This window comes from Quercus lobata, chromosome 4 (assembly GCF_001633185.2).
Source record: "Quercus lobata isolate SW786 chromosome 4, ValleyOak3.0 Primary Assembly, whole genome shotgun sequence".
NCBI classification, from domain to species: domain Eukaryota; kingdom Viridiplantae; phylum Streptophyta; class Magnoliopsida; order Fagales; family Fagaceae; genus Quercus; species Quercus lobata.
In genome coordinates, this window is record NC_044907.1 from 28,837,283 (window position 1) to 28,862,707 (window position 25,425).

The window sequence follows — 25,425 nt, forward strand, 5'->3', positions numbered from 1 at the left end:
ATTAAGAATTTCGAAAAACTCAAAACTGGAAAGTTTTAGATATTTAAGTCACGGTTCCAACCCATCTGACCTTGTGTCAATTGGATTTTTGAGGAGAGAGATATGCCCAAAATACTGATCAGTGCTCAAATCAGATTTTTCCTTTTCAGATTCTGCCTCTTTGATTTCTTTCCTTATTTGAAGCTTCCAATCATGGTAGACGATCCAAGCACTCCAACTTCACCTCCTTAGACATTTAAGCATGGTCCTTTAACTCCACTTTAATTTTAGTTTGGCCTCCATTCTCTCACAAATTCCTGTAAACTCATCTTTCTCACGTGATTTCCTGAAAGTAAAAAAATTATGCACAATGAATAGCATCTTATTCAAGAAATTATATAAAGATAAATAATAGGGACTAATGAAAATCATGGCTTAATAATACAAATTAAGCATAGTAATAAGGAGATAATACTCATATAAATATATAACAAGTATACATTTTAAGGTGTTATCACATGCAAATCATGGAGTCACCAAAAAATCACCAAAAATACTAAATGCAGCGGGAAATAAATTTAACACGGTGATTTGCTAACAAATAGGGAAAATCTCGCAAGGCAAAAACCCTACCGGGTGATTTTAAGGTCACCACTTTCAAGAATTCACTAATTAACAATCAAGTAGATACAAGTATAATGAATCTTACCAACTACCCTGACCTATCCGAAAATACCAATTTACAGTTGAACCTTCACTCCAATACCTAATTGGATTTGATCTTGTAGTGGCCTTCATTCCCTTGATATACAAACCTTCAATTTGTGACTAACTCCTTTGTACAGATCCTAGTACATGACTAACTCCAATAACTTGAATGGTTGTTGTTGCTGCAAAGTTCTTCACTTCATCAACAATGAAGATCAAGAAGCACTTAATTACTATATCCGTATATTGACGGCTTTTAAATTAAGCCTCATATATGTCTAGGGTTATGAGAAAATAAATTCTAAACAAACACATAAGCTTGGGCCAGATTTTAGATTTGGAAATTTTGAAATCGTAATTCTAGATAGATCGAGCTAGTATCAAGCTATCTATCGAACTTCGAATTAATTCTAGATAGCAGCTTTCTGTTGAGCAATCTGTCGAGAATTAATGAGCAGCTTTTCTTCACTTTTTTCTTGGATCAATTTTTATGTTTTTAATACTTGACTTGAACAACATGTTTCTTGGAGTACTAAACACATCTTAGATATACCCAATTACAAGTAAAGTGCATTTTGTCAAAGGATTAGCCGGTTACAAAAAAAAAAAAAAAAAAAAAAAGACCCTAACACATTATGTGAGTGCAAGAGATATATGGGATAAAAAAAAAAAATTGTTGTCGACAATGCATTTTCATTCAAAGTTGCCATTGACATTACCAGAAGTAATAATGATCATGAAATGGAACAACAATATGTTGAAGAATGTCAATGCATAAATGATTGGCCAATGTGGTTAGTGGCAATTTAGGCATAATTAAATTCATTAGCAAAACGTGAAGTATTTGGACCTGTAGTCCAAACACTTGAAGGTGTAATGCCTATCAAATATAAATGGGTATTTGTACGAAAGTGTAATGAGAAAAATGAAATTATGAGGTATAAATCACAACTTGTGGCACAAGGTTTCTCACAAAGACTTGACATTGATTATGACAAAAAAATGCTCCTGTAATGGATGCAATTACATTTAGATTCTCGATTAGTTTGGTTGTAATAGAAAATTTAGACATGCATTTAATAGATGTGGTCAGAGAATATCTATGTAGGTCATTAGATAATGATATATACATGAAAATGCTTAAAGCATATGACTCCACATCTTAAAGCATGTATTCTATCAAGCTACAAAGATTCTTATATGAATTAAAGCAATTTGGACACATATGATATAATCGCCTCAACAAATATTTATTGAAAGAAGGATTTGTGAATAATCCAATTTGTGCATGCGTTTTTATTAAAAATTTAGAATCCAGATTTGCTATTGTTGAGGTATAAGTGATAATTTAAATCTTGTAGGGACTCTAAAAGAGCTCACAAAAATGGCAAATTATTAAAGAATGAGTTTAAGATGAAAGATCTCAGTAAGCCAAAATTTTGTCTTGGACTGCATACTGAACGTCTTCCAAATGGAATTCTAGTTCATTAGTCAACATACACATAAATGGTCTTAAACCAATTCCTAATTGATAAAGCTCACCCTTTGAACACTTTAATAGTGGGTAGGTCACTAGATGTCAGAAAGGACCCTTTTCGTTCTCAAGAAAATGATGAAGAAAATTTTGGTCCCTAAGTACCATATCTTAGTGCAATTAGTGCTCTAATGTATCTTGTAAATTGCACATGGCCTGACATAGCATTTTCAGTAAATTTGCTAGCAAGATATAGTTCTGCACCAACTCAAAAACCTTAGAATGGAATTAAGCATGTATTACGTTACCTCCATCGAACAACTAACTTGGGCTTGTTTTATCCAAAATGATAAAATCTATAGTTGATTGGATATGCAGATGCATGTTATCTTTCTGATTTAGATAAAGGCCGATCACAGATAGAATATTTGTTCACTTGTGGCAACATTGCTATTTCATGGAGATCTATCAAGCAAACATTATCTGCTACTTCCTCTAATCACTTAAAGCTTATTGCAATCCATGAAGCAAGTCGTGAGTGTGTTTGGCTAAGATCAATAATTCAACATATTCGAGAAATATGTGGCTTATCATCAATTAAAGGTAGCCCCATGATCTTACATGAAAAAAATGCTGCTTGTATTGCTCAGATTAGGGGAGAATATATCTAAGGTGATCGAACTAAGTACATTTCACCAAAATTGTTTTACACATGATCTCTAGAAGGACGGTGAAAATTGATGTCATGTAGATACTACCAAGTGATAATTTGGCAGATCTATTCACTAAGTCATTATCAAATGTAGCATTTGATAAATTATTTCACAACATTGGCATGAGTTGACTTAAAGATCTTTGAAGATATATGTAATCATAAGAGGGAGTAAATGTCCAAAAGAATATGTGATGCACTTTAAATGCACTCAAAAGCCTACTAGAATACTACACTCTATTTCTTTTGCCACTAGTTTTTTTTTCACTGGGTTTTTCCTTGACAAGGTTTTAAAGTGGTACATTCTTAGTAAGTGGTCATTCAAGGGTGTTAAATATCTCTTTATATTACACATGAGCAACTTGTAAACATATGGACTGCATGTTTATACCCTAAATCTATAGGGTAGCCAAAAGCTACTATTTAGGAGTAAAAATTTACTCCTTTAATTAATGCTTTGTCAGGAATTTTTTTTTTTTTTTTTTAATAAATAGATAGTGCAAGAGGTGAATGTGTGTAGAAACGGTAAAATCACTGAGAGATAGATATCTCTCTTTCTCTCGTTGTTATCTCTTTAGATAACAAAGAGAGATATGTATATGTAGAATATGGATGTGATGGATGACCACTAGAAAAGAAACCTCGTTGTTATCTCTTTAGATAACAAAGAGAGATATGTATATGTAGAATATGGATGTGATGGATGACCACTAGAAAAGAAACAATTCAGATATAATCTTATTCTTATATTTCGTATTCTTGTCTTTATATTTCCTTTATTTTACTATATTTATGTCTATTTTGCATGTTATTGTAGCTCCTAATGCTTAAAAAAAAATACAACACCTGGTGCTCTGTCACTATTGAGAATTTTGCATTTTGCAACAGTGACTAACATCTAAAAGTAAAGGTCTACTGTAGCATCATTTATATATTGAACTCTATTATTTTATTCCATTCCTTGATAGAAATTTCTAAGCAACAAGCCTCTTGAGAACAACTTGCCACACTTTTTTTTTTTTTGCTGAATAACTTACATGCCACACTATTGGAATATACTCTAGAACACTGACTAATCTAACACATTATTTCAAGAAAATATTTTTTTTCTTAGAAAAAGAAAAATAAATCTAACATATGTACTAGGATATTAAAGGCCTACTTGGTTTAATTTTTGCAAGTGGAGTAAATCCAAAGATAAGATTTATTTTACAAGAGAAGAATCTATAAGAAACTAGAATTACATATACTTGAAAATTAAATAAAAAAATCGGAAATGCTAATCAAATTAGATGCCGCCAATTTGTACATATAGCAGATGTACCACAACAGTTTATGGCATAATATTAATAATAAAGAATTGGCAAATGATAGAAGGTTTCTTATCAATTTGAAAAAGCAATTTTTTTTTTTTTTTTAACATTTCATGTCTCTGTAATTGAATATTTTTTATGGGTTTTCACCTAAAAATTAATGTTATCTTATTTTTGGGCTAAACAACAAAATAAAAATCAAATTTAATCCTTTTTAGGATTTAAACCACTAAATATTAAAACAAATAGGCCTGTAATATCTGTTCATGATATATTTTTTTTCAAGCTTTAAGACCCAAGTCATGAAATGCCTAAATCAACATGTAGACAGAACTGGGCCATTGCCAGCATCGCGAAGAAAAGAGACCCATTGTGACTGATTAATGAAGGCCCATATTGTAGAAGCAACTTATGGTGAACCCAATGATCTCCAAATATGTCGCAAGAGAATAAAATCCAAGCCCTGCTGCAAACGGGCATGCGTAAGTTCTTTCATTCTTGAACAGAGTGGCCCAACTCATGGTGCAAGCACGCGATGGCCTAATGGGTCAAACCTACTGAAACTCAGTCCATGGAGAATCAGTTTGGTGTTTTTAGAAGAGGTAAGTAGTTTCAATTCATAGTGTACTGCATAATAATCATTGCTTTTTATTATTAGGTCAAGATATTAATTGATTTTTGGTGTAGGTAAGGTTCAAATCCAAATTTCTTATTTGGCGACAAAAGACTATACTAATTGAGTTAACTAAAAGTCTAGAACTCACATGTTTAGTTTGGTTAAATGGAGAGTGAAATCTAAGTAATTGGTTGTCTATTGCACCTCTTGATTATGTCAGTTAATGGACACATGCACCTTTGGTCTTTGAATGGATCCTTCACCAACAGTCAAAGCCACGACGACTATGCAAAGTTGATTCCAATGGTGGTTCTTCCATTGGAGGAGCAAATGTATTTTTTGTTTGATGAGATTTGATTTTCTAAAAAGGGTGTTAATGAAATAAGTATTGTGTGTGGTAGGCTCCAATCTTTAGGGAGAGAGACATATAGTAGAACTGTGCAAAGTTCATAGAAGCTACAAAAGAGAAGCCAAGAGATATGTGTGGTGAAGGATGCTAGAGGGTAGGTGAGACACATTAAACAATTGAGGGCAATTTGGTATTATGCTGGCAAACATGTTTTCACGTCTATTTTCCTTCAATTTGAAGAGATCAATTTTTAGTGGGTCTGGAGAGAAAATTTCTGAACCCCACCAAAAATCATCCATCTTTTCTCTCCTTACCAAACAATACCTAATCCTCTTTCCTCTCCTTTCCTCTTTTTTTTTTTTTTTTTTTTCCTCATTTTACCTCCAACAAATCCACCCTCAAAAATCAAGCCCAAGGTAGCCAAAACATGCATGTTCGATTTGGCCTTTGTACCTCTCCTCAAGCCTATAGTCAATAGGAGTTATCAACCGTGAGCACTTATTACCCTCAATTAAGCTCCTCCTTTCTAAAGATGTCAACTTATTAGTTCTGAATTCTGCTGTGACTTTGTTCAAATTTTCGGATTAAGGGAATCTTTTCCCTCACAATTAGGGCCATATGCTCCTTTTCCTTTGCTAATTACTAAACTTAGTAATTAAGTTAAACTCAGTTTGGTTAAATGGGTTTTCAAAGGAAAGGCTTCGGAATATATATATATATATATATATTGAGAAACAAGCTTCGGAATATTGGTTTGAAGAGTCCAATGGTGTGTTTTAGTAGCTTTAACGGATCATTAAACTGACCATGCACATGAAAGTGGTCATACCGAAATGATCACTTGGGCTTCAGAAAAGCTTAAGCACAATGGATCTTTCACTAACGAATATTTTTCCAATAAATCATAAAAATTGGCATTTTGCCTTATAAGAGACTACATAATTAAATCCCTAGTAGTAAGCACAGACGAGCATCCATAGGAGAGAACACCAAATGACTTAAACCCTCTTTTCTGACTCTTTTTTTTTTTCCTTCTTTTTTATTTTTTTATTTTTTTTTTATTTTTAATTTAAATTTATATATTATCCAAAGACCAAGTATATTGCCAAAACTCACTGACCAAATAAAGGAAGGATACTTATACACATTGCATTTTCCCTTTCTTTTTCTATTCCCCTTGTTTTCTGTTGCTTGCTTTGTTTTGAAACTTAATATGCTAATTATTATTTAAGGAGCCCAAATACATTCTACGGCAACCAACTATGTAAAACCTTGAATAGCCTTACTCCAATACAATAAAGTGAAAAACCATTCCAACAAAGAAATTTAGTCCTTTGTACTATCATAATCTACACTCATAAACACCTCAGAAATCTTCACATAGTAGCAGAGTTAGGATTTGACCTTAAGGGGGACAAAATTTATAACTAATATTCATGTGTTTCCATAAACAAACTTAGATATACAAATTGTGTATTTGTCATACAATACATGCATCATATATACAAAATATTAACCAAACTTGACAATTAAATGTATGTAATATGAATAGTAAGTGATCATTCAATATTAAAAGATCCCCTAAAATCATTGCATATCATTATATTGTGTATATTTTATTATTATTATTTTTTTAATATATAGCTAAATTATATTGTAATTTTTTATGTTAAAATTTCATTTATAATTCTCATGTAATGATTTTTTTTATAGGGTCATATAATGATTTTTAATAAATCAATAAACCTAAAATACAGATTTTGTTAAACTTATAATATGATTAGATCATAACAATTTTAAACCACATAATGACTATTTGTGCAGCTACATTTTTTGAGTTTAACTTTAAAATAATATCAAATTATGGAATTTGTCATGTAATTGTTTTTAAATTTATTGCTTAATCCTTTTGAAAGGAAACTTTTTTGTTTTGTTTTGTTTTTTTTTTGTTTTTGTTTTTGTTTTAGAGTAATGCTACAACTACAAACTATTTTACAACATTTTTACAAACTGTTGATGTTGCCAACTTCTTATTGGTTTTCACCTAAACCCACCATTAATATCAATTTTTCATTTACCAATAACCATTTACCACATTAGCAGTTTATAAGATTTTTTGTAAAAAAATTTGTATCTTTATCATTACTCTTGTTTGGTGGTATTTTCCTCTCTTCAATTAAGACTTTTTCTTCTTTAATTTAGTTTATTTTATTATCATTTTTTTTCTTTTTATAAATTTTGAACTTTAAGAAATATTGATAAAGTAAAAAAAAGATATGAAGATATAAGATATATCAATTGAGTTTGACTTATAAAAAAATATCGAGATACATACACACACTTTAAAAAAAAAAAAAAAAAAAAAGGATGTACGTGGTTGTTTACTATGGCTCCACCACTTTTACAAATTTTTTTTGAAACATGTAGCTGAAGGAGTTTTCAATGCAGTTCAATTATTCATGCTCTATTTATCACAGTTTATATCTCCACCTTTTACAGCAACACACATTTAAAAAGGGAAATTTTGGGCAGGGTCAGGGCGCAATTGCCCCCTCTTGACCACCCTTGGCTCCACCCCTGTCCTCACATAATCATCATTTCAGTATATAAGAGCCTTTCTCAAAACAGACAGGGGTCCTTTATTAGAGGTTTTGTGCAGAACAGATTCAGATGGTGATTCAAAATAGTAAGTTAGGAACGGTTTGAAAGAATTTAGAAAAGTAGCATCTCGAGTTTTTAAAACTCGAGATCCATATTAGAACTCGAGTGCTAAAGACTCGCGTTCTGAGTGGGAAAATTCCACATAGATCTCGAGTCCTTAAGACTCGAGTTTTATGCAAAAAATTTCACCTATAGTGGCGTTTTTAAGCCTTACAGTGACGTTTTAAAGCCCTATAGCGGCGTTTTCCTGCAAAAAATTTTTGTAAGTACCAGGTTTAGGGTGCCCTATAGTGGCGTTTTAAATCCTTATAGTGACGTTTTAAAGCCATATAGCGGCGTTTTTTGCAATTTATGGAAATCGAGTCTTTAAAACTTGATTTTCAGCGCAATTTATTTTCTCCAAATCCAGACTTAAAAACTCGAGTTCCATCTGGAACTCGAGTTTTAGATACTCGAGATGTTTTTTTTCAAAATTGTTTTGAAATATGACAATTAACTAAAATTTTTAATATTTATTGTTATTTTTTAAAAAAATTCTCCTTTATTAAAAGAAGCCCTTATCTTTCCCAAACTGGTGATAAGAGAACTTGGCTAATCATGGCTGTGCAGAGTTGATCACCACACTCCAAGTTTGTTTCACAAATTTGGGGGCATCATGGAAGGACTTAATTAATATGAGGAATCACATGAAAAAGCTCAAGGTCCATACCATGTTTCATAAAATAAGGTCAAAGGTTTTTTCTTTTCTTTTTTTAATTTTTAATTTTTAAAATTTTTTATATTATGAATGTTCATATTTGAAGCCCATGTCCATGTCCATTATTTATTTATATTATTTTGAACAGCAATAGAGCAAAGAAAAGGAAAACTTTTTATTAAACTACATTCATCTAGGGATAATTCATAAATCAATCTCACAGCCAATAAATAAAGAAGGTAAACAGTGGCGACTCCAGGAATTTTTCTCAGGATGTTCTTTGGGTACGTGGTTTTCTTATTAAATATTTGTTCATAATTCTAGCAAAAAAATAAACAATAAACTATAAGTTCATTTGAAATATTAATAAAATTATTAATTATTGTTGTTTAGTTGTTTTATTAATTTGTTTGTCTTTTATAGACTATAATTTGTTACATTGTTATTTTATTAATTATAAAATTATTAATTGTTATCTAGCATAACATAATTTAATTTGTTTGTCTTTTATAATGTATTGGTTAATTAAATTATTAATTATTATTTTTTAGTTGTTTTCCCCAATTAATTATTGGTTAATTAAATTATTGTTTATTAGTTGCACTAGCATACACCCATGTGCATTTATTTCCACCAATTCAAATATCTCACCCCAGCCCTATGCCCCCATCCACCCCCCACCATGGTTTTAAAAACCGGTACGATAAAAGAACCGGAAAAGGGACTGGTTATCGATTTTCTGGTTAGACCAAAGTCCGACCGGCGGTCAAACCAATGACATCATAAATAATTAAATTAATAAAAAAATAATTATAAAAAAATAATAAAATTAAATAAATAAGAATATAGCTACTGATATTTACTAAAAAAAGATATAAAATTTTAGAAGTATTTTCATGTTAAATTTAACTCAAATTAAAAGAAAAATAAATTATCATTTTTTTAGAGGAAGAAAAAGAAGTTAACCTAAACAAACTACCAAAAAAGAAAAAGGTTATGGTTTTAAAGTTTTATAATCGTATATAATTTTCAGTATTTTTAACAAAACCATTATTTAATTTAAAAATATTTATCTATGTTAATATAATTTCACATCTAAATATTTCTTCTAAAAAAATTGTATTTATTATAAAAATATATTGTGTTTGTCTTGAATATTGCAATAACCTTACCGGTGTAGGAAGTGCAAATAATTCAGATTCTTGGCCTTTGATTGACCCCCTCAAACCCACATAAGCCATATCACAAACGTATTTCTCATAAAAAAATAAATAAATAACAAAAGAGTAAAGTGGTCTGCCTCCCCACCTAAGCATCAACGTGGCCAAAGGATATCCATCCACATTTATACCAAACTTTTTAAAAGGATTGTCCTCTCCTCTCCCTATCTAAAAAGTCTAAACAAATGGCTCAAATCTCTCTCTCACTCTGAAGAAGAAGCAGCGGTAGAGCTGCAGTTTCCTCTCTTTCTCTGTTTCCTCCAAAGCCTAGTTCGGCTCCTCGCCTAAATTAAGAGGTATTTCTTATTTCATAATCATTTTCTCACATATTGTCTGTTACAATTTTTTCTTTTTTAGATTTTAGTTCAAAGTTTGTTTGGCATAAAAAAAGTTTGAGGGTGTTCCTAATTTTTTTGAGGGTGTTCCTCATTTTTTTTAAGGGTAGATAAATAAAAAATTTTAAATTATTACATATAATTTTTTTTTCTTCAGAGGTCAGGGTGTTCCCAGGAACACCCTGAACCAAACGTAGCATCGCCACTGAAGGTAAAGAGAAAAGAACTTTATTTAATGATGATGCCGAAAAATCACCAGTGAGCCACACAGTCCTCGCACACTCAAAGCAAGACCTGCATATTAAAAAGAGAAGACCTAACAGAGAGCATAGGTGTGGTGTCGGCCAAATACCCTCTGAAGATCAAGTCAGAATTTCTCACAACTCTAAAGTGCCAGAGCTGGGGTGAATTATGCGTACCTGTTTTCTAAGGGTCTTTGGGCTTTTATAGTGGTGTAGAATTGAACTATTATACTTGTGTAGCAAGTCTTTTTCATATAGGAAAGATCCTCACTAGTGAGCGTATCTTCCGGAATCTTCTTTGTATTAGAATTCTATTCATATTGGGATTTTATGGACTAGGGTTAACCGTGGGGCGCAAGTCATTTTTATTTAGAATTTCTTGGGGCCCACATAATGAACAACTAAGTGCCACGTAGCCTTTTGGTCCGTCCACCCCTTTTGTTCGTCCATGTAGGATCCGTCTATTATTGGCTCATTTGCTTAGCAGGCCATCCATACAATATGATCAGTCACCTCCAATATTCTTCCTCTTCAGTTGCCCCCTTACCTCGTGAGTCCATGCTCTCAAAGTGGACAGGCTCGCGAGGTGATGGTTTAATTTAGACTTTCGACGAATGCCCCCCTAGCCTGGATAGGCTGGCCTAGGATCATTAATGATAGACACGTGGCGTTTGCTGAATGGCTGCTCACTTGGATCAAAGCGTCCCTTGGTCTTCTGTACCGTTTTCCCTATATAAATCGAGACTTCTTTCACTCATTACTTTACTTTCTACTGAAATTCATGATCATAGCGCACCCGTCACCCTTGTCAGACGCCTGTACCGTTCAACTGTTGCCCCCGTCACCATTACCTCTTCATCATTTGACTCCGTCCTGGTAAGCATCCACTTCCTCTTCAAATTTTTATCCATTTTTACTTTTCTAGACTCTTACACTTCCATCAACCATTATAGTACTGTCAGTTTTAGGATTTACCGTCACGTGTAGGTCATGTCTAGTGCGTCAAGTAACCAGTCGTTTATCCGTGATGGAGCAGGCTACAGTGAAGTGTATCCATCAGGTTACAAAGACCCTGACAATCCCAATGAGGAGAGGAGTCCGTCAGCTTCCTCTTCAATGGATGAGGATTTAGGGACGGAGAAATCAAACGATGACTCTAGTGACGGTCTAATGGATGTTGATCCCCCAATCTAATCTGTTAGAGGACCTGATGGGCTTAGGGAGTTCATCCTTCTTCCTTTATGGATGGTCAATGATTTTATTTCCAAAATCAAAGAAACACACTTCAAAACACTTAGGGATAAGTATCAAATACCCGACAATATACCCATGCGTCTGCCCTACAAATCAGAGAAGTGTTACTACGAGAGTCTTGAAGACATAGGAATCTATGAGCAAATGTTGAACGCAGGGCTTAGGTTTTCGTTAAGCACCCTCCACCGTTGTCTCCTCCAATACCTTGGATTGTTCGTCAACCAGATCTCCCCAAATGCTTGGAGGGTCTTTCTTAGTGTGGAGGTCCTATATGGCGCTATGTCGGACGGAGCACGGAGGTTGATGGTGGAAAAGTTTTTCCACTGTTGCCGTCCTGCCGAGGTTATTCAGTCCAAGGGCATATACAACTTCACGCCCATGGGCCTATTGCTAAGGCTCATTTATGAGAATCCTGACTCCAACAAGGATTGGAAGAGTCATTATTTCTTTTTCGAGGGTGATGAATGGATGTCACCCTAGTGACAACGAATTTATGCCCGTTGACAAAACATGAGGCATAATGCCACCGTCGGGTATGCATCCGTCAAATATTTGTTTATATTTCAAGTATCCTTCAACGCATAATTGTCAGTTTTTTTATTTTTATTTTTTTATGCAGCTCAGGACCGTCCTCCAGTCACACTTGAACAGTTTAGCTTTTTGGAGAAGATTTTCAACAAAACCAAGCTTGAAGAAAGGATGTGGGCTAAGTTGGTCAATCTAAACACACTGCATTGGTGTTGTGACGGACGAGAGCCGACCAGAGCTGCCCTTCGATACGAAGCCCAAGTTCGTCAACGTAAGTCCGTCACTTTGAGTTTTTGTCAAGCTTGCTCAGTTTTCAACATCCGTCCTCTATTTTGCAGAAATGGAAGATGCTAAGAGAAGGGCTTACATCAAGTAGCAAGCAGCGATGAAAAAACAAGGGGACGGTACCTCCAAGGGGATAGGTTCATCCAATCCGTCCACTAAGAGAAAACAACAAGAGAAGACGGACCGTCCTCAAAAGAAGTCCAAGACTACTCTTGAGACTGTCATGGGGTTGAAAGCCGAAACAAAGAAAACGGTTACCCCAATTGGAATAGGAAGGGGGAAGGGCTTAATGAAGGGTCCAAATACCATCCCTGAGAAGCCACCCGTCCTCCTTCGTGAGGATTCCAAGTACGCTTTGGAGAAGCTTGCTTCCATAATCTCTATTGACGATTATGAGGATCTGAGCAACCATGCTATTGAAGCAATGGGAGAGACGGGACTTTTTTGCATTACTCAGGTAATTACATCTGTCCATCTTCTATTTATATTTCTTGTATTGCCATTTCTCATTTAGGTTTGCTTCCAGGAAATGTTGATGATGAAAGGGTTGATGGGTCGTTGCTTGAGCCATGAGACGACCTTGGAACGTGTCAGGGCAAAAGCCACTTCGACGGAGGACGAGCTGAATGGTCTAAAGGCTTGGAGGACGGGCATGCAGAAGAAACTTGCTTGCTCAGAGCAAGGCAGAGCGAAGCTTGAAAAGCAGGTGGAGATATTAAGGAAGGTTCTGGAGGACAAAGAGAGAGAAATTGCCGAGACCAAGAACCAACTCTATCAAGTGAAGGAGGAAGCGGTCTGCGAGTATCGGGACTCCGACGCCCTCCTTTTAGAACTTGGAGAATCATTCACCGAAGGCTTTGATGATGCCCTCCGTTAGGTGAAGAGTTCGTATCTGGACCTGGACATGTCCCATGTCTCCATTGATACTCAGGCCCAATCGACAGTTCAGCCCGGCCTTTCAGAGCGTACGGAGGACCTTTTTGCTGAGGATGTAGACGATGTTGCCGTCGCCTTTTAGGGTGACAGGGATGCTACTGTTGGAGACCAGGAGAAAGTAGTGGAAGAAGGTACCCGTCAACTTAAGGATGTAAACGTGGATGATACCCTGATTGCCCAGAAATAGATTTTTGTTTTATGTAAAGACTAGAATTTTTGTTTTTTTTTTTGTTTTTTGAATTGTAATTGTTTTGGGAACAATCTTTTAATTGTTTATCCGTCACTTGTGGCATGTAAAAACATTACTTCTTTATTGCCTGTCTAATTTTATGACTTTAAACATCTAGTTGGTGATTAAAAAACCATCTTTTTAGATGGATCTGTCCTCTGGTGAATGTGTAGTGTCAATTTTAATTTTTCTTTGAGCCCATCCACTCAATGATTGATAACACGAGTCCATCCAGTTTTTGATTGGAAGCTTTTAATCGAGCCTCAAATTGAATCCATCCATTATATTGACGACCAACCGTCAACGAGACTCCGTCCTTTTAGGGATATTCTTCCTTCTAGGGACCCGTCCATTGTATGTATTTTATTTATTATCCCTCGAGAAGAATTGTCCATCTTGGTGGACTAGCTAATCAATCCTTTACGGATGGGTCCATCCACTTTTATGGACTTCAGAACATCTCATCCTCCTAGGATGAACCGTCCATTTTGTGGATTAAATTTCCATCCTCTTGGGATGAATTATGGACTAAAATCTTTCATCCTCATGGGATAAACCGTCCACTTTATAGACTAAGTAAAATCTTTCATCCTCCTAGGATGAGCCGTCCACTTTATAGACTGTAAAACTTTCATCCTCCTAGATGAACTGTCCACTTCATGGACTAAATTAAATTTCCACCCTCTTGGGATGAATCGTCCACTTTATGGACTAAGTCAAATATTTCATCCTCCTGGGATGAACTGTCGACTTTATAGACTTAGTAAAATTTTCATCCTCCTGGATGAACCGTCCACTTCATGGACTAAGTAGAATTGTGTAGAAAAATATATCAGTCCTATATGAAAATTCCTCTTATTATTAAACCAAAAGTTTTTCTGAAAGAAAAAGAAGTTTTAAAAAGAATACTTAAAGTATTGTGGAAAAAATAAACCGTCTAGATAGTAAACTAGAAAACCGAAGAATGTTGCAATAATTAAACTAGAAAAATTTGAATAAACTGGAAGTCTGTTGAATGTTGCTTTCTACTGGTAGTACTTTCTTAGGTGTTCGGTATTCCATGAATGGCGCAGTTTCTACCCGTCTAGTGTCTCGAGGTGATAGGTGCCTTTCCTCTGCTATGATGTAATTCTATAAGGTCTTTTCTAGTTGGGGCCGAGCTTTCCTTAGGTAGGATCTCTGGTGGCACCCATTACCTTCCTCAGGACAAGATCTCCGACCTGGAAGTCTCTGTGTTTGACTTTGGAATTGTAGTGCTTGGCCATGAGATCCTAGTAACGCACCAGTATCTGTTCAGCTATTATTCTGACCTCGTCTAGTACGTCCAACTCCGGGCGCATAGCCTCGTCATTCTTCCGTTCGTCATGGTGGTCCACCCTGTAGCTTGTGAGTCCGACTTCGGCTAAGATGACTGCTTCATTACTGTACGCTAGTCGAAAAGGTGTTTCCTCAGTGGGTGTTCTTGCTGTTGTCCGGTATGCCTATAAAATGCTCGGAAGTTCCTTTGGTCAGATGCCCTTTATCCCCTCAAGCCGAGTCTTGATGATCTTGAGTAAGAATTGGTTCGTAACCTCAACCTGTCCATTGGCCTGTAGTTGGGCGGGTGATGAGTAGTGGTTCTTGATCCCTAGCTACGAACAGAAATCCCTGGATGTGTTGTTGTCGAACTGCTTTCCATTGTCAAAGACAAGTACCTTTGATATTCCATACCTACAAATAATGTTCTTCCAAACAAAGCTCTAAATATTCTTTTCCGTGATAGTGGCTAGGGCTTCTGCTTCTACACACTTCATGAAATAGTCAATTCCAACCACAAGGAATTTCAGCTGCTTCACTACTATTAGGAAAGGGCCTATGATATCTAATCCCCATTGGGCGAACGACCATGGGGTCGTCATAGGGGTGAGTTCCTTTGAGGGTTGTCTGATGGCATTGCTGAACTTTTGACTCTTGTCGCATGTTTTGACATAAGCTTGTGTGTCTTTCTGCATGGTGGGCCAATAATATCCCGCTCTGATTAGCTTATGTACTAACGATCGTGCCTTCGAGTGGGTTCTGCAGATCCCCTCGTGAACTTCTCTTATGACGTACTCTACCTCCTCGGGGACTAAGCATCTTAGGTAAGAGCGGGAGAAACCTCTTTTGTACAAAACATCCTTCATGAGAACAAATCGCGAGGCTTGAACCTTCAGCTTCCTTGCTTCGCCCTTCGCATCCGGCAACATACCACTCTTCAGGTAGGAAATCAATGGCGTGGTTCAGTTGCTTTAAGAACCTATCTCCTGCACATTCGTACTATCGTCTATGAGCAACGAGGTTTGGACGAAGGATAATACCTGATTTGGGGCAATCATGCATTCTGTTGAGGCAACCTTAGCAAGTTGATTAGCGCATTTGTACTACTCCTTTGGGATTTGGATGAACTTGATTTGAAGACCAGCAATTTGGCCCTTCACCTTATCAAGATATTTTTTCATCCTTTCATTCTTGTATTCGTAGCTGCCATTGACTTGGGAGTCGCAATGACTGGTCATGTTCTCAGCCCCTGCTGCTCTTGCGAGGTCCAATCCTGCTATTAAAGTTTCGCGCTTCATTGTTGGTCGTTGAAAATTCGAGTCAGATCATGCACTTGATCCTATCTTCCTCTGGAGAGATGAGTACTACACTGACTCCTCCTACCTACTTATTGGAAGATCCATCCATGTAAATGTTCCAGTGTGGAATTTCTTTTGCCCCTTGGCCATCCATTTGAGTGAATTCGGCGATAAAGTCAGCCACGACTTATCCCTTTATAGCTGTTCACGGTCAGTATTGTATGTCAAATTCACTTAACTCCACTGCCCATAAAGCCATCCGCCCTGCAGCCTCGGGGATGCTCATGGCTCTTCTCAAGGGCTTATCCATCAAGACAACGATGGTATGTGCTTGGAAGTACGGCTTGAGTTTTCGTGCCGCGGCTACCAGTGCAAATGCTAGTTTCTCTATTTAGGGGTACCTTTCTTTTGCTCCTCGGAACGCTCGGCTTGTAAAGTAAATAGGTCTCTGTGATCCATCTTCATCTCTCACCAGAGCTGCGCTGATAGCAGCTTGCGAGACAGCTAAATATAGGTAGAGTTCTTCACCTAGCGTTGATGGGTTGAGCAATGGGGGAGACGAAAGATACACTTTTAGGTTTTCAAACGCCTGCTGGCATTCATCCGTCCACTCAAACGACTTCTTCAATATGCGGAAGAAGGGAAGGCACTTATCTGTTGCCCTTGAGACGAACCTATTTAGCGCTGCTATCTTGCCGTTCAAGTTTTGCACCTCCTTGACTGTCTTTGGTGGGGTAAGCTCCATTATAGCCCGTACTTTCTCCAAATTGACCTCTATACCTCTTTGGAACACCATGAATCCCAAGAATTTTCCCACAATATCCCCGAATGCACACTTACTCGGATTCAACCTCATGTTGTACGTTCGAAGGGTGTCGAAAGTCTCTCGAAGATCACTTAAGTGATCATCTTCTCGTACGCTTTTCACCAACATGTCGTCTACATAGACTTGCACATTTCTTTCAATCTGGTGTGCAAACATCTTGTTCATCAGTCTCTGTACATTGCCCCTGCGTTTTTGAGTTCGAATGTCATTACTTTGTAGCAGAAGAGTCCCTGACTGGTGACAAAGGAAGTTTTTTCTTGATCAGCTTTCTCCATTTTGATCTGGTTGTAGCTCGAAAAAGCGTCCATAAAGCTTAGAAGTTGGTGCCTCGCGGTCGAGTCTACTAAGGTATCTATCCGTGGGAGTGGATAACTGTCCTTGGGGCAGGCTCTATTGAGATCCGTGAAATCAACGCACATCATCCACTTTCTATTGGCCTTTTTGACCATAACCACATTTGCCAACCAGTCGGGGTAGTACACCCCCCGAATGAAATCTGCGTCCATCAACTTTTGAACTTCTTCAGCTATAGCTCTGTCTCTTTCCTAAGCAAACACACGCTTTTTTTGTCAGATGGGAGGTGATGAGGGTGATACATTCAACCTGTGGACTATGATTGAAGGGTCAATCCCTGGCATGTCCTCGTGACTCTAGGCAAACGCATCTTGGTTTTCTTTTAGAAACATCCTAAGCGCTTGTCGTACCGTCTGACTAGACGACGTTCCCATTCTAGTTATTCATTCGGGCCTTGACTAATCGAGGGTCACTTCTTCTAGTTCTTTGACTGGCTCTGCTATTGCCCATTGTTCCTCTATGCACATTGTTTGCTGGTAATCATCCATGTCTAGCATGACTATGTAGCATTTGCGTGTAGCCACTTGATTCCCTTGCATCTCTCCTACTCTATACTACGTAGGGAATTTGATCATCAAGTGGTAGGTTGAAGTCACAGCCTTCAATGAATTGAGAGTTGGTCGTCCGAGAATGGCATTGTAGGTAGACGAGCAGTCGACCACGAGGAATGTCACATCCTTAGTGATCTGTTAGGGGTAATCGCCTACTATTACTGACAATGTGACGGCGCCTAGGGAGAACACCCTTGTCCTTCCAAAACCTACGAGGGGAGCTTTGTCGGGACCAGATCTCTGTCAACCCTCATCTATTGGAATGCTGGGTAATATAGAATGTCTGTCGAGCTACCATTGTTGACTAGAACCCGGTTCATGTTGTAATCCCTTACTTGTAGGCATCGTCATGTGGATGGTGAAGTCTTCGAGCATATTCTTTGGAGAATCCAATGATGGGGTTGTCTATTCGTGCCATCTTAGGTATGGACCCTGTAAGTTGGACATTCTGGACCATCCTGAGGTAGGTCTTGCAGGCCTTTTTGGACAACCCAGTGGTCGTTGTGCCCCTTACGATCATTCTTATATCTCCGATGGGCGGTCTAGGATGTTCATTCTCTCGTTGTAGGGCTTGGTCCTATGGTGGATCCATTCTTTCCTTATGAACGAACCTCTATAGTTTCCCTTGTCTTATAAGAGCTTCTATTTGCTGCTTCAAATCGTAGCAGTCAGCTGTGTCGTGGTCGTGATCACGGTGGAACTGACAATATTTATCCCTTGACCTCTTATTGGGATCTCCCTTTAGCTTGCCGGGAAATGTCAGAGCTCCTTCGTCTTTTATCTGTATCAAGGCTTGGTTTATCTGGGCCATCAGTGGTGTGAAACTTGCGAATTTCCCAGTGGGGCGTCTGGAGCGTCAGTCTTCCCGCCGTTCTCTAGTCCTAGCCATCTTTCGCCCCCTATCTTTCCGAGCGTCCTCCTGTCTTTCCCTCTTTCTAGGCTTCTCTTTTCGGGCCAATAACGCATCCTCCACATTCATATATTTGGTAGCCCTGTAGAGCACATCCGACATGGTTTTTGGATCGTTCTTATATAGATAAAATAAGAATTTTCCTTTTTGTAGGCCATTAATGCTACGAGTATTTTGTCATCCGCTTCATCAATTGAGAGGGCCTCCTTGTTAAAACGAGTTATGTATGACCTCAGCATCTTATCCTCCCACTACTTTATGTTCATTAGGCATACAGTAGACTTTTTATACTTGTGTTCCCCGATGAAGTGTGATGCGAATTGGGTGCTTAACCTTGAAGGAACTAATGGAGTTGGGCATTAGCCTGCTGAACCAGACCCTTGCGGGGCCCTTCAATGTGGTGGGGAAGGCCCTGCACATGATCTCGTTTGGTATCCCCTGAAGGTGCATGAGGGTCTTGAAGGACTCCAAGTGATCCAGTAGGTCTTTGTTTCCGTCATAGTTTTCCACCTACGGCATACGAAACTTTGGTGGAAAGGGGAAAGAGTTGACGGACATGGTGAATGGTGAATCGGTTCGGTGGACCAGATTGTCGAGATCGCTAGACACTTTCCCCTTGAGCGCGTTCATCATAAAGTCCATCCGTTCTCTCATCATTTGCATCTCTGCGACAATGAGGGGTGGAGCCATATCAACGGTTGATGGACAACTCATGTCCTATCTTTCTGGTCTGCTTGGGGCATTACTTCCTTCCGGCCCCTCTTGGTTTCTTCGTTTAGCACTGGTACCTTCTTGATCCTCCTCTTGGATACCATGACTGCGTTCTTCTGCTGTAGCTGCTCCTTTGGGACTTCGTTTTGTTTGGAAAGGCGTTCCATCGCTGCTGTGAGGGTTTGGACCTGTCTCTCCAGGGCAGTGGGTTGCGGCTCATCTCCCTGAACGTTGTTGGTGCTTACCATCGAGCGAGTAAGTACCATGCAACTCTTTGTCCGGGAAGCGTTGGCTTACAAGTCACTGTCGTTTCCCACAGACGGCGCCAACTAATGATTCCGAAAAATCATTAGTGAGCCACACAGTCCTCACACATTCAAAGCAAGACCTGTGCACTAAAAAGAGAAGGCCTAACAGAGAGCACCGGTGTGGTGCCGGCCAAATATCCTCCGAATATCAAGTTAGAATTTCTCACAACTCTAGAGTGCCAGAACTAGGGTGAATTATGCATACCTGTTTTCTGAGGTCTTTGGGCTTTTATAGTGGTTTAGAATTGAACTATTATACTTGTGTAGCAAGTCTTTTCCATATAGGGAAGATCCTCACTAATGAGCGTATCTTCCAAAATCTTCTTTGTATTAGAATTCTATTCGTATTGGGATTTTATGGACTAGGGTTAACCGTAGGATGCAAGTCGTTTTTATTTAGAATTTCTTGGAGCCCACATAATGAACAACTAAGTGCCACGTGGCCTTTTGGTTCGTCCACCCGTTTTGTCTGTCCATGTAGGATCCGTCTATTACTGGCTCATTTGCTTAACAGGCCATCCATACAATCTGATCCGTTCATACCATGTTTCATAAAATAAGGTCAAAGGTTTTTTCTTTTCTTTTTTTAATTTTTAATTTTTAAAATTTTTTTTATATTATGAATGTTCAGTTTCATATTTGAAGCCCATGTCCATGTCCATTATTTATTTATATTATTTTGAACAGCAATAAAGCAGAGAAAAGGAAAACTTTTTATTAAACTACATTCATCTAGGGCTAATTCATAAATCAATCTCACAGCCAATAGATAAAGAAGGTAAAGAGAAAAGAACTTTATTTAAAATGATTTTTTTTTTTTTAGAGTGAGAAAGTGATTGCCAGAGAATTAAAACTAGTTTGCTATATAGAATACTGAGTTTTATTAATGGTTTCCTTTTACCTCTGCACTGTTACTTCCCAGAATAACGAAAAATGAAATAACAGAGACATACAAGGACTTCAAACGTTTCCTAAATTTAGGAATTTAAGTGAAAAATTAAAAAATTTCGATCTAATTTGAAATATGGAATCTTTTCTTTAGTTTATGCTTTTACTACTACTGAATTTATTTTTTTTGTTAGAAGTTTTTAACATTTTGTTTTCCCTATCTTTGGATGTTCACTGCCTTGTTCACCTCTCTCATTGTTGGATGTATACACATATTGCTCTGTTTTATGTCATGACATTGTACACAAATTTAAAAGCCAATCAACACTTGTCTCACTTCTCAAATTTTGTGTTTGGCTTATCTTGGGCCTACGTTGAGTTCCGGATTTAACCATTTTACCAAAAAAAACATTTTTACATATAAATTTATGTGTTAAAATGTGGTGTGAAATAATAAATGTAAATGAGTGTGAAAAAATTAGCCAAAAAAGAATAAGAACCTGACAATACTGCACTTCATTTTTAACATTTGTGGAGCCTGAACACGCAAGAGGTTTAGCTTTATAATTAAAAAGTTGTGGAATACGGGTCTGTAATCTGTATCATATGTTGATTCATTGCTATTTGAAGTGTGATTGTTTCCTTTTATTTTTAAACAAGTTTTATTTTGAATTATTGGTGCTACACAGCTATAGGCTAAACTTGTTCTACTGGATATTGCTATTTATCCTTCATTTTTTAAAAATGTATAAAAAGGTGCCATGTGATTTTTGAAGTCTATATCAGATCATATTTTGAATTATTGGAGCTAGACAGCTTCACATCACGTGCTGTCAGTTCCTCCTGTTAATTTTAATTTGCTCATCTTTTTTTTTTTTTTTTTGGGGGGGGGGGTGGGGGGTGGTGGTGGGTGTGTTGGGGGAGGATGTGAATTGGACAAATTGAATAGGAATGTTGTAGAAAATTTCACTGTCCAAAATAGAGGAAGCACTTTCTCCAAGTGGCAAAAATTCGATCACTCATTTATGTCATCACTTTATATAGTTGATTACACATATTTGTCACATTTGAGCGTCAGATAGGTATAATTATAAGTTCCATGTCTACTTTAAAAGTACTATGACTTTTAAGACATATTAGACACTAATAAACATGGTTCGATCACTCCTTTATGTCGTCACTTTATATAGTTGATTACACATATTTGTCACATTTGAGCATCGGATAGATATAATTATAAGTTCTATGTCCACTTTAAAAAAGTACTATGACTTTTAAGATATATTAGACACTAATAAACATGGTTCGATCACTCCTTTATGTCATTACTTTATATAGTTGATTACACATATTTGTCATATTTGAGCGTCGGATAGGTATAATTATAAGTTCCATGTTCACTTTAAAAAAGTACCTTGACTTTTAAGATATATTAGACACTAATAAATATGGTCGTGAAAATCCTAATTGGATCCTACAATTTTACAATCTTACTTGTCCAAAACGATCCAGATCTTTCAATGATCTTTGCGATCGTTCAAGATTGGTAAGATTGTACGATTCTAATTTCTTATAATTTTCTTTAACTTTACAGAAAGTTTAGTTAAACTTAAATGAAAAATAATATCCAAATAGACCAAATTTTACGTTCCAAAATTGAGGAAGTAGTTTCTCCAAGTGGCAATAATACGATCACTCCTTTAGGGCTTTACACCTCTGACTCTAGTATGGGGCCATGTCACTTGGTGACATCACCTGCTGATGGCTTGCTTTTGTATTGTGAAATCAAGTAATAAATTTGCTCTTTTATTCAAGATATCAGATTTTTTTTTTTTTTTGGGTGCAATTAATCTTTAGAACCAAAATGAAATGGTATGAAACTCAAATCGCACACACGCATATTATATATAAAATATGAGAGCATGCTTGTGAATTATAAAAACTAAGCATATTGAACGTATAGTCTGAAAGGTGCATAGTTAAAATTGGGGGATAATTACACATAACCCACCTGTGGTTTGGGCGAAAATCACCTTGCCTATCCGTGGTTTGAAAAGTGTCACTTAACCTACCTGAGGTATGTTCCGTTTGTTTTCCGTAACCCACCTCTGTTAAAATCAGGGGTAAATAGATATTTTTGCCCAAAGTTTATGTCTCTCTCCTCCCAAAACAAAAAAAAGACACTGAAACAAGAAAAAATAAGATCAAAAGATGCTATTAGTAAGAATTTAGAAACTTGTCTCAAGAACTCCAATAAATCACAAACTATATTTTTGTAACACACTCGTGCTCCTCACGCTCTTTCTGCCCCGCTCTCTCTCTCTCTGTTTTGTCCATGTCTCTCTCATCTCTCACACTCCAGTGCAGATTGACGGCAGCTTTGGGTCGTGGTGGCTTGGATGATGACTGTGGTGGAGCACGAGTTGGCTGTGTTGGTTAGGTATGGGTTTTGAGGAGGAGCATGGTGTTAGATTGGGTCTGGGTTTTGAGAAGGAGCATGATGTTGGGTTGCATTTGGGTTTTGAGTTATGTTTTCTTCTTCTTTTTCACTTCCATTTCTTTCTTTTAGCTTTTCATTTTCTTTTCAACTTTACTGCAGATGGGTTAGATCTTATGTAGAATTCCGGAAGAACAATCCAACACCATTTCTTTTCAACTTTAGCTTTTCAACTTTTCTTTTTCACTTCCATTTCTTTCTTATTTTTATTTTTATTCAAATTCTTTCTCCAGCAAGAACAATCCCAGCAACCAAAACTCGAACAAAATTCCGGAAAAAAAATCTCAACAATCATCGAAATTTAAAGCAAACACATGAACCAAGCCTAGCAACCACCACGACAACCCACCACTGTACCAAACCCAGCAACCAACGCCACCACGAGACACGATTTGCCACATCTCCACCACCCCTCGCACGCTCAACACCATGATCTGCCAAATGCCCACGTCCCACGCCGGTAGACCCACCACCACGACACAGATCGCATACCCAAACCACAACCCACCACTGTACCAAACCCAGCAACCAACGCCACCACGAGACACGATCTGCCACATCTCCACCACCCCACGCACGCTCAACACCATGATCTGCCAAATGCCCACATCCCACGCCGGTAGACCCACCACCACGACACAGATCGCATACCCAAACCACAACCCACCACTGTACCAAACCCAGCAACCAACGCCACCACGAGACACGATCTGCCACATCTCCACCACCCCACGCATGCTCAACACCATGATCTGCCAAATGCCCACGTCCCACGCCGGTAGATCCACCACCACGACACAGATCGCATACCCAAACCACAACCCACCACTGTACCAAACCCAGCAACCAACGCCACCACGAGACACCGATCTGCCACATCTCCACCATCCCACGCACGCCGATCTCAACACCACGATTTGCCAAACACCCACGTCCCACGCCGGTAGACCCATTCTGGTGAAGAGTTTCGAGAATTGAGAGGGAGTTTGATTGAGAAGAGGAAAGAAAGAGTGAGATAAATTTTCACAAAACCCTCCCTTTTGATCTTATTTTTTCTTGTTTCCGTGTCTTTTTTTTGTTTTGGGAGGAGAGAGACATAAACTTTGGGCAAAAAGATCTATTTACCCTTGATTTTAACAGAGGTGGGTTACGGAAAACAAACGGAACATACCTCAAGTAGGTTAAGTGACACTTTTCAAACCATGGGTAGGCAAGGTGATTTTCGCCCAAACCACAAGTGGGTTATGTGTAATTATCCCTAAAATTGGACAAAACCTAAACTCCTGAAGACAACATTAATTTTACTACTCATACCAAATAGGTATTTTAATTTTAATTTGAAAATAAATTTTCTTTAGCCACATGCATTATTGAATTATTACATATAATGGTATTATAAGAACCACTAAAGAATTGTCACATATTATCTTCACGAAAATAATAAATTAAGTAGAACTTTTATAAAATGTGTATAATTTATTTGTGATCTTAATATTTTTTTCAAGAGATAGTACCGATTACTTAGAGTTCTTTAAAGACTCCTCCTCCTCCTCTCTCTCTCTCTCTCTCTCTCTCTCTCTCTCTCTCTCTCTCTCTCTCTCTCTCTCTCTCTCTCTCTCTCTCTGAAAGGGAATTAATACTATTAAATTTTTTAATAAATTATAAATAACATATATATTATTAATAATTAATCTATTTTTTAGCAGGGGGCCCTTAGCCTCAATATGATGAGAATTGCACAGATTAGCAAAATAAACTTGATTAGCTCATAATCCTAAAACAATTATATAATTTTCCAGAAACATAATCCCAAATTTTGATTGTGTTTGTAAATGACTTTTTCCGTACACAATTAACACTATATATTGAGCATAAAAATAAAATTTTCTTGCATTGCATATAGAAAATTCTTTGGTATTCCCGAAGCACGGAGAAATGATGTTCCCTCCTTTTACATTCATAGTGGACCCCACCTTGAATGTAAGAGAAAAGAGTACTATTCTTCATGCTACGAGAATACTTAAAAATTACTCATTGCATATACGATTCTATACACTATTGAGCATTGTTTAGACTTCAGACTAGTAAGTGCAGGGACGGAGCCACCCTTGGACAATGAGAGTCAATGCCCCCCCCCCCCCCCCCCCCCCCCAAAAAAATTGTTTTTAAAAAAATTATTAGTGTGTGTATATTAATTTTAGCAATTTGTTCTATAAAATTACATTTTGCCCCCGTTAACAATATCTTT

The 25,425-nt window shown here is 37.2% G+C and overlaps 1 protein-coding gene across 5 annotated transcripts; it reads left to right on the forward strand.

Moving 5' to 3' along the window:
- Positions 1 to 9,810: 9,810 nt before the first annotated feature.
- On the forward strand, positions 9,811 to 14,363 carry LOC115983174. Of its 5 annotated transcripts, none has more exons than XM_031105810.1 (5): positions 9,811 to 10,025; positions 10,222 to 12,093; positions 12,180 to 12,359; positions 12,427 to 12,830; positions 12,900 to 14,363. In XM_031105810.1, exons 4-5 carry the CDS (start codon positions 12,474 to 12,476, stop codon positions 13,248 to 13,250), a joined length of 708 nt encoding a protein of 235 aa, XP_030961670.1. In that variant the 5' UTR covers positions 9,811 to 10,025; positions 10,222 to 12,093; positions 12,180 to 12,359; positions 12,427 to 12,473; the 3' UTR covers positions 13,251 to 14,363. The 5 variants fall into 5 exon arrangements, with proteins under 5 accessions (XP_030961670.1, XP_030961672.1, XP_030961671.1 ...); XM_031105812.1 differs by having other exon boundaries at positions 10,222 to 11,182; XM_031105811.1 differs by having other exon boundaries at positions 12,180 to 12,830.
- Positions 14,364 to 25,425: the final 11,062 nt, after the last annotated feature.

Bases quoted from the DNA above. Each gene is read 5' to 3' on its own strand.
- LOC115983174 (XM_031105811.1), top strand. From the start codon at position 12,474: ATGAAAAAACAAGGGGACGGTACCTCCAAGGGGATAGGTTCATCCAAT. The intron at 12,831-12,899 runs GTAATTACATCT...GTTTGCTTCCAG, and splicing joins GACTTTTTTGCATTACTCAG to GAAATGTTGATGATGAAAGG.